We start from the raw sequence: 10,000 nt of genomic DNA, 5'->3' as shown, positions 1-10,000 counted from the left end.
AAACGTGGGGAAAGGGGGGTGAAACAGGGGAAAAAAGAGGAGACCTCTTTAGAGGAAAATAAAGACACAAAATAAGAAATTATTAAATTAATTTACAAGAACAGAAAGGGAAACAAGGTCAACACTCCATAGGTTTACAAAAAATTCAAATTAAAAATAATAATCTAGCAATGAAAGGCAACATTTTACACAGAAGAAGTAAAACATTATAACAATAACAATAAAAAAAAGAAAATGTCTAAGAATGGTTTACTGAGTAATCATATATATATATTTATATATATATATAATCTATAAGTGTTGAGAGCGTTAAAAAAATCTCTTTTTTGATGTTGTTTTACGTTTGTGTTTTGGTTTCAGAATAGTCTAACGCGCAAAGAGGTGCAAACACACATACACTCGCCCATTTGTTCACAAGACACACACACACACACGTAACCACAGTCACACACACTTTCTACTGAAGCGCGCTATCGGCACAGACACATTCGTGTGCAACTTAAGTGTCATTGTTATAGTTCTACTCACACACAAGTTTTGCACGTTAATAAAATATACAGGATTCTCCACGGCAGCACCATGTAAGACTCAACCGGCCAATCCGGCTTCAGATAGGACCTCACATGACCACCGCCTTGTGTGGTGATTGGTCAGAGTCACAGAGACCCCTCCCCCATTGTGACAGAAATACACAGACAAGCACAGAAAAAAAAACTAAAAACAAAAAAACAAAAATGCTATTTAGTGTTAATTCTCAAGAGAACAGAGTTCAGATTTTTTTCTCTAGTCTAGAAGAACACGAAAAAAACACAGTTCTGGTTTGTATTTGTTGCTTTTGTTTGTCTGTTGTTGGTTATTGAAAACAGATCTGTGGCATCGCCCCCGGCAACACAGCAGGGCTTTTCTCTCTTCAGTCTTTCTTTTCTTTTGCTTTCTCTCTTTTTCTTTCGTCCCTCCACTTGGTGAGAGAGTGGATGGGTCAGTGTGGGGAGGGTGTGTGTGTGTGTGTGTGTGTGTGTGTGTGTGTGTGTGTGTGTGTGTGTGTCTGTATTTGTGTCATCGGCCGCTCACATCAGTGTGAGTCCTGACTCGCTGCACGAGAGGATGGGGCACCAAAACAACCCCACAGCAAAACAGGTGCAGGTGTGTGTGTGTGTGTGTTTGTGTGTGTGTGTGTGCGTGTGTGCGCGTGTATGTGTGTGTGTACTTCTGTGATTATGAGTGTGTGTTCATAACTGTGTGTGTGAGTGTTAACAGGGCTTAAGCACACACAGCCTTCAGAGTTTGAGAACTAAGAGAGAGCTCGTTTGTGGGGGCGACGGGGAGTGTGTGTGTGTGTGTGTGGCTCTGCTGTCCGTCTCACTGCCACAGAGAGGAGACCGAGGAGAGAGGAGTGTATCACAGGCTTCTGGAGGGGGGAGAAAGATGCGGCGTGCATCGTTTGGGGGCACAGGAGTGTGTTTACTTGGTGGGGCTGGGGGGGGGCTGGAGGGGGTGATTTTTTTTTTATTTGGCATCTCTCTCATTCACTCACTCTCTCTCTGTTTCTTTTAATCTCTCTCTCGCTCTCTCTCTCTGTGTTTTTTTCCTCCCTCACTCTCTCCCTCTCTCCTCACACTTTGTAGTAGATGTTTGCGGGGCTCTGCGGCGGCATCTCCTGGACGATGTAGACGGGGTGGCCGTAGTCCCCGCTCACCTTCTCGTAGTGCGGGCAGTACGCCGAGTCGGAAGTCCGCAGCGGGATGATGATGTCACTGGGCTCCGAGCCGTTGTTGTTGCCGCCGCCGCCGCCCCCTCCACCCAGACTGCCCAGACCCCCCATGCCGCCCATGCCGCCCATGCCACCCATGCCGCCCATGCCACCCATGCCACCCATGCCACCCATGCCGCCCATGCCGCCTCCGCGCTTGGGGCTGGTGAGGGAGGAGAGGGACAGGGGCGGGTGGTGCGACTCCGAGTGTTTGGCGTGTCGCCGGCGGTAACAGACCACGCAGATGACCGCGCTGACCAGCAGGAGGAAGGCGGAGCCTCCGGCCGCCCCGGCAATCAGCGGGATGTTGGAGGAGGGCAGAGGACCGTTCTCGCCGGGGACTCTGGGATACGTGCCGTTCCCTCCTGTTGCAGAGAGAGAGAGACAGAGAGAGAAGGGACAAACCATGTTAGCTCTGTGGGTGTGAAAGAAATCCCTACTTAAAAGACTTCGCTCTTATAGTGCCTAAGAGTCCTTCTAAGCACACACACACACACAGAGAGAGAGGGAGAGAGAGAGAGAGAGGAGAGAGAGAGAGATTAACACTTTGTTAGCTCTATTGATATGAGAGCAATCCTTACTAAGAGGAGTTCACTGTTAAAGTACTGGAATGCTTTTGAGAACACCATACTGAACACCATACTGAACACCATACTGAGCATCATACTGAGCATCATACTGAGCATCATACTGAACATCATACTGAACACCATACTGAGCATCATACTGAGCATCATACTGAGCATCATACTGAACATCATACTGAGCATCATACTGAGCATCATACTGAACATCATACTGAGCATCATACTGAACATCATACTCAGAGACTGGAAACCAAACTTCATTTCCGACAGTAATGTGATCCAGGCTGTGATCTCCACTGAGTACTAGCATCAGCAAGAGAGCAGCAGCATCAATACCCTCGCCTGCTCTGCCTCCCTTAAATCACATTAAAGCCCCACTGAACTCATATCTTATAGGCAGTCATAGTTAAAGCCCCACTGAACTCATATCTTATAGGCAGTCATAGTTAAAGCCCCACTGAACTCATATCTTATAGGGAGTTAAAGCCCCACTGAACTCATATCTTATAGGGAGTCATAGTTAAAGCACCACTGAACTCATATCTTATAGGGAGTCATAGTTAAAGCACCACTGAACTCATATCTTATAGGGAGTCATAGTTAAAGCCCCACTGAACTCATATCTTATAGGCAGTCATAGTTAAAGCCCCACTGAACTCATATCTTATAGAGAGTCATAGTTAAAGCACCACTGAACTCATATCTTATAGGGAGTCATAGTTAAAGCCCCACTGAACTCATATCTTATAGGGAGTCATAGTTAAAGCCCCACTGAACTCATATCTTATAGGGAGTCATAGTTAAAGCACCTCTGAACTCATATCTTATAGGGAGTTAAAGCCCCACTGAACTCATATCTTATAGGGAGTCATAGTTAAAGCCCCACTGAACTCATATCTTATAGGGAGTCATAGTTAAAGCCCCACTGAACTCATATCTTATAGGGAGTCATAGTTAAAGCCCCACTGAACTCATATCTTATAGGGAGTTAAAGCCCCACTGAACTCATATCTTATAGAGAGTCATAGTTAAAGCACCACTGAACTCATATCTTATAGGGAGTCATAGTTAAAGCCCCACTGAACTCATATCTTATAGGGAGTCATAGTTAAAGCACCTCTGAACTCATATCTTATAGGGAGTCATAGTTAAAGCACCTCTGAACTCACCCATATCTTAAAGGCAGACATAGTTAAGGCTATCAGTCTTGTACGGGTGTCCAGCGTCATGGTATTAAATGTTATTAAAGATGGACAACATGGCCAAAGATGGACAACACGCTTTGCCTCCTCTCTCTGGCCTCCTCTGACAGAAGAATGGTCCTTTACGCACAGAAGTCACATAGAATTACAACAGACATATTTATCTGAACATAAAACCCCCATCATCAAATAGACAACTCTCCTTGTCCTCTTGTTCCAAGATGACACTCAACCCTAATATGTGCATACTAGGTTTTATAATCTTGTAGGGTTCTTTTTAAAAGTACTAAAGGGTCATTTTGATGTTCTATTTAGGTCCCTACTTTCTCACAACTGATTGGACTCATGAGATAATTATCAAGGCCTTGAGTGGATGAAAGGGGGAAGAGTACAAGTGTAATCATCTAATTAAGGGCAATGAGGTACTGAAGACCAGACGGTGCTGTGGTTCTGTCTCAAAGCAGCTCACTGGTTCACAAGTAACAATGGTCAATGGTTGTAAATTAGCCAGTGTGCTACTCGGGCTAATTTAGCCTTCTGATAATGAAATTAAAAAAAGCCGGTTGCTCCTGGAGACGCTGGCAGACTCCACCGTTGGCCTCTTTTAAATTCACCTCGGGCTTTAAGAAGTTGATGAAACCGCAGAGGGGGGGTTGCTTGGCGGCGGCGGTGGTTGATTTGCACTTGTGTTTTTTATCCTGGGCTAGCTTGAAAAGGGCAGGCGTCTCACCTGACACACACGAGGGCCAATTAGGCAGATTTAGAGAGTTTCATCAAGGGCTCCCGTGGCCCCACTGAGGCCCCTCCACTCAACAGGGGCGCTTTGTGCGAGTCGCCTGGGAGTTCACGCACGAGAAACATCTGACGTTAACGGTTAAGCTAACGTTACTGCTAATGCTAAAGCTGAGGCTAGTGTGCTGAGCTGATTAGAACAGGACTGTGTGTTCCCACACTGCTAACTGACTTATAGGAACACAACACCACACTACAGTACACCACACACACACACACACACACACACACACACACACACACACACACACACACACACACACACACACACACAACACGACCAACTTTCACTCACACACACAGACACACACAGACACACACAGACACATACACAAAACACGACCAACTTTCACACACACACACACACACACACACACACACACACACACACACACACACCACACACACACACACACACGCACACGCACACACACACACACAGACACAGGGCTGTATGACTCTCTACTGACACTCGGATGAAAACAAAACATTCTCTGCATGAGAGAGCATCAGAACTCTCCCCCTGAGAGTTCCAGAACACCGCCATAAACTCTGCATGCTACAAACACAAAGCTGCTCCCACTGATATATAAGGCCCCTGATGCGCATTACACTGCTACACTGTCGTCGCATTCAAATGCTGCATTCAGATTCACTCAAAAACATGAGTTCAGTGTGGAATCTCTATTGGCTAAATGTGGCTACATGTTTCTTACAACAAACAAGAAAGAATCAAGAATGATGCAAAGCCATGCATGTTATGTAATATAATAAAGATACAAATATAATACAAATAAAAAATCACACAACACCCTTTTTTGGCTATATAACCTCTCATGTAGTTTCACTAAAACTACTTAAGGCGGATAATTTAAAAAAAATGATTTAAAAAAAAATCTGCAAATACCTTAATCCTTACAAAACAAACATGTCTGAATATGTCAGTGTAATGCGCCACTCAAAAATGGCTTTTGCTCAAATTTGAAGCCTCAGCTTGTCAATCTCCTACTAAATGTTTATGAATGAATATGTTCAGTGCACATGTACCAGTTGGTTGCAAAAACAAATGTATCCCGACTAAAATCCATTACCATACATTACAGTTCATCTAGGAGTTTAAAACAACACTGAGCGAAAGGTCTGTGTAAGCCTGTGAGCTCAGCGGCTAGCCTCCCCCCCACACACACACACCACATGAAGCGAAGGTAATCACCCACAGCCCCCCGGCTAGGTCTGCGCGGTGTTACGGTTAGCCACAGTCGGGGTTATGAGGGGCTCGTCTTCACTGGACCTGACCGCAGGTTTGGCTGGAGCAGGCTGACCTCAGACCAGTGCAGACTCTAGCGTGTGTGTGTGTGTGTGTGTCTGTGTGTGTGTGTGTGTGTGTGTGTGTGTGTGTGTGTGTATCTGTGTGTGTGTGTGTGTGTGAGTGCACTACGGGAGGAGAGAGTATGGAAGGGTCAGCAAGTCACCGTATGGTCAGACCACACAGCAAGGGAAAACACTACATACCTCATTGAGTGTGTGTTTGTGAAAGAAAGACAAAAGTGGAGACACACACACACACACACACATGTATGTGTGTGTAAGAGAGAGAGAGAGAGAGAGAAAGAGAGAGAGAGAGAGAGAGAGAGAGAGAGAGAGAAAGAGAGAGAGCATTCTAGCCAGAAATACTGCCTTTGGATTGTTCAGAGGGTAGAGTGAATCAAGAGAGAGAGAGAGAGAGAGAGGAAGAGTGAGGGACTGAGAGAGAGAGAGAGAGAGAGAGTGGAAGAGTGAGGGACTGAGAGAGAGAGAGAGAGAGAGAGAGAGAGAGAGAGTGGAAGAGTGAGGGACTGAGAAAGAGGGAGAGAGAAGTCGGGTCGTGACTGCGAGAGCATATCCAGGCCAACACATACATGTACGGCTGATGCTGATGTAAGGCTTATTAAGCTTTAAGCGGGACTGGACTTGACTCTGAGATTTCTCATATGGGAAAATGTGTGTGTGTGTGTGTGTGTGTGTGTGTGTGTGTGTGTGTGTGTGTGTGTATGTATATGTATGTGTGTGTGTGTGTGTATGTATGTGTGTGTGATTGTGTGAGCGTGTGTGTGTGTCTGTGTGTCTGTGTGTGTGTGTGTGTGTGTGTGTGTGTGTGTGTGTATGTATATGTATGTGTGTGTGTGTGTGTATGTATGTGTGTGTGATTGTGTGAGCGTGTGTGTGTGTCTGTGTGTCTGTGTGTGTGTGTGTGTGACTGTGTGTGTGTGTGTGTGTGTGTGTGTGTGTGTGTGTGTGTGATTGTGTGAGTGTGTGTGTATGGGGGGGTCTCAGTGTAGACTTTGTGGGGGGGTGGCAGGGGACTATAGGGGTCCAGCCTTCACCCCCGCAGCCCAGTCTGGGGCCTTGGTGGGGGGGTTGATGGAGGAGGATGGGCTCGTAATGTGAGACAGCGGTGAATTGAAGCATCATTATTCTTGACACAGTTCCTTTCCTTTCCCTCTCTTTTCCTCTCTCTGCCTCCCTCGCTTGTTTACCTCCTCCGTCTCCCTCTACCCCCCTCCTCCTCCTCTTCCTCTCTCGCTCCCTCCCTCCCTCCGTGGCTGTCCTGCTCTCTGTGTTATTCTGGAGGTAATGACCTCCTCTCTACTGACCAGCTGGCCTGAACCCCTACTGTTTGTGGAACGAGTGACTGAGAGAGCGGAAGACAGAGAGAAAGAGGAAGAGAGACAGAGAGAGAGAGGAAGACGGACAAAGAGGGGTGATGGAAAGAGGATGGATAGCGAGAGAAGAAAAACTGAGTCACAGAGAGAGAGGGATAGAGAAACAGATATATAAAGAGAAAGCAAGTGGCCGACATAGAGAGATGTATGTGTGTGTTTGTGTGGTGTGTGTGTGTGTGTGTGTGTGTGTGTGTGTGTGTGTGTGTGTGTGTGTGAAGGGAGACAGAGAGAGGGACAGAGGAGTGGAGAGTAGACTAATACATCATCGCCCACACTCTGCATCTCCCTGTTGTTCCTTCCTTTCTCCGTTCTCCTCTCCTCTCCACCACTCCTCTCCTCTCTCCTCCCCCCTCCTCTCCCCTCCTCTCCTCTCCTCTCCTCTCCACCTTCATAGACTCCCTCCATAATTCCACTCTTTATTTCCTCCATATATCTAGCTCTCCCTCTCTCCCTTCCTCCCTCTCTCACTTCATCACGTCTTTCTCTTTCTTTCCTTTTCCTCCCTCTTTTCTCTTTTATGACTGCTGACACACAGCAGATACCTCCCCTGCTGTTCCCTCTCTCCCTCTGTTCCCCCTCTCCTTCTCTCCCTCTGACTCTCTGTCCCTCTCTCCTTCTCTCTCTCTGTCTCTTTTTGTTTTATATGACTCCCCCTTCCTTTCTCTCTTCTCTTCCTCCCTCACAGTGGAGACAACAGAGGGAGAGAAACAGAGGGAGAGAAACAGAGAGAGAGAGAGAGAGAGAGAGGTTTTAAAAATCATTATCATATGATGTCACAAAACTACATCAATATAGAGAGAGGGAGAGAGAGAAAGGCACGGAGAGAGAGAAATGCTCATGAAAGGCAATGATCTTCCCTTTTAAAACTCGATTGTGAGATCATTCACTCCTCTTTTGTCCTCTAAACGCCACTCTTTCTCTTTTCTCGCTCTTTCTTTCTTCTCTTTCTTCTCATCTACTCTTCTTTACTCTCTCTCTCTATGGACCGACTGAGGAAAGCCAAGGCCCAAACTAATGACAGTAATAACTTTTACACCTTGTTCACACACACACACACACACACACACACACACACACACACACACACACACACACACACACACACACACACTGCCAGCTTCCCCTGATGGTCATTACCATGCCAACCTCAACCTGCGGCATTTAGCTGCAGGAGAAAGATGGAGAGCAGAGGGGAGGGAGAGAAACAGAAAAACAGGAAGAGAGAAAGATGGAGAGAGGGATGTAGAGAAAGATAGAAAACAGGGAGAGGGACAGAGTAAAGAAAAAGAAGAAGATAGAAACAAGGCAACACAGAGGGAGGAAAAGAAGGAGGGGTGGAGAGAGAACGAGAAAAAAATAGGGAGTGAACAGAATGAAAGAGAAAGATGGGGAGCACAGGACAGAAAGAGAGAAAGAAAAGGAGGAGGGAGATAGAGAGAGAGAAAGGGAGGAGGGGGAGAGAGAGAGAGAGAGAGAAATGGAGGGGGGATAGAGAGAGATAAAGGGAGGAGGAGGGAGATAGAGAGAGAATGAGATACTTCATCAGACAGGAGCGGAGCAGCACTTGATCTCTCTCTCCATCTGGTGCTTCTGTGCTTCCTCTCTTTCCCACACCCACACCCATTATCCTCCTTCCCTCTCTCTCTCTCTCTCTCTCTCTCTCTCTCTCTCTTTCCCACACCCACACCCATTATCCTCCTTCTCTCTCTCTCTCTCTTCTCTCCTTTCCTCTCTCTCTCTCTCTCTCTCTCTCTCTTTCCCACACCCACTACCCATTATCCTCATTCCCTCTCTCTCTCTCTCTCTCTCTCTCTCTCTTTCCCTCTCTCTCTCTCTCCCACACCCATTATCCTCATTCCCTCTCTCTCTCTCTCTCCGTCCCCCTCTCTCTCTCTCTCTCTCTCTCTCTCTTTCCCACACCCACTACCCATTATCCTCATTCCCTCTCTCTCTCTCTCTCTCTTTCCCTTTCTCTCTCTCTTTCCCACACCCACTACCCATTATCCTCATTCCCTCTCTCGCTATACTCATCATGACTCTCTCTTCCCCTCTCTCCCTCCCTCTTCACCTCTGCTTCTTGTTCTCTTCTTCTCCCTCTACCACGCTGTCACTCAATCTGGCTCTCGTCCTCTTCCTCCTCTCAGTAAGTGTGTATGTGGGTCGCCTCAGCCCCCTGCTACTCACCAGGGTTCCTGGAGTTGGTGCGTCCTGCCGGATCTGGTTTGGCTGGTTTCGGGGGCAGTCCGTAGGGGCCTGGACACACACACACACAACACAAAACTGGGGTTAGACTGCTGATGCAACGTTAGCACAACCTCCAAGCAATCTCTCCACAACTATATCCCAATAAATATTCAACCTGACTGCAACAAACCAATGAAGAGGATGACTTCTGTTTTTGTTTGCTATGGTGTTACTTCACTGATGCGTGTAATGTTGTCTTAATGTTTATGTTACTTGTGTCTCTGTTGTGCAATTTTTTACGTTTAACTGTGCAATTTTTAACGCCTGACTGTGCCCTTTGGGAAAATAAAAATGTCAATCAATCCATCAGTCATGAAAAGAAGCATATCAGCAACCATCTGAACCAGCAACAACATCATTACAATTTGAATAAAAACCCAGTGACAACATCAACATAACGCTTAATTAAATTAAATGTAATTCAATTAAAGAAGTCAGTGGCAGTCTAAAAGCATATCAGCATGGCATCAGGAGGCTGAGTGAGAGCCTTTATCTGATGGCAAACCCCAAACAGCACTTTACACTCTACAGAGTCTATGTTCCACATTAGAACCTTTTTTCATGCGAATTCCATGGACGACTTGATTAGGACAACTGAACACTGTGTTGTCACGACCTAAAAACAACATTACCACAGCTTACAGTGTGTGTGTGCATCACAGTCTCTCTCTCTCTCTCTCTCTCTCTCTCTCTCTCTCTCTCTCTCTCTCTGTGTGCATAATT

At 46.3% G+C, this 10,000-nt stretch overlaps 1 protein-coding gene across 1 annotated transcript in view; it reads right to left on the bottom strand.

Moving 5' to 3' along the window:
* The window catches only part of efnb3b (ephrin-B3b), an 80,688-nt gene that overhangs the window by 1,830 nt on the left and 68,858 nt on the right, over positions 1–10,000 (bottom strand). Inside the window, exons 4-5 of the mRNA XM_042710416.1 lie at positions 9,218–9,286; positions 1–2,115 (exon numbers count right to left, since the gene is read on the bottom strand). The exon at positions 1–2,115 is cut by the window's left edge and continues 1,830 nt beyond it. Coding sequence (XP_042566350.1) covers positions 1,613–2,115; positions 9,218–9,286 — 572 coding nt within the window. The 3' untranslated portion in view covers positions 1–1,612. The remainder of the gene's footprint in view (positions 2,116–9,217; positions 9,287–10,000) is intronic.

The sequence above is a fragment of the Clupea harengus genome, chromosome 18, assembly GCF_900700415.2.
Source record: "Clupea harengus chromosome 18, Ch_v2.0.2, whole genome shotgun sequence".
Lineage (NCBI taxonomy): Eukaryota > Metazoa > Chordata > Actinopteri > Clupeiformes > Clupeidae > Clupea > Clupea harengus.
The sequence above is the reverse complement of the archived record's forward strand: the minus strand, read 5'-3'. Positions and strand labels throughout refer to the sequence as shown.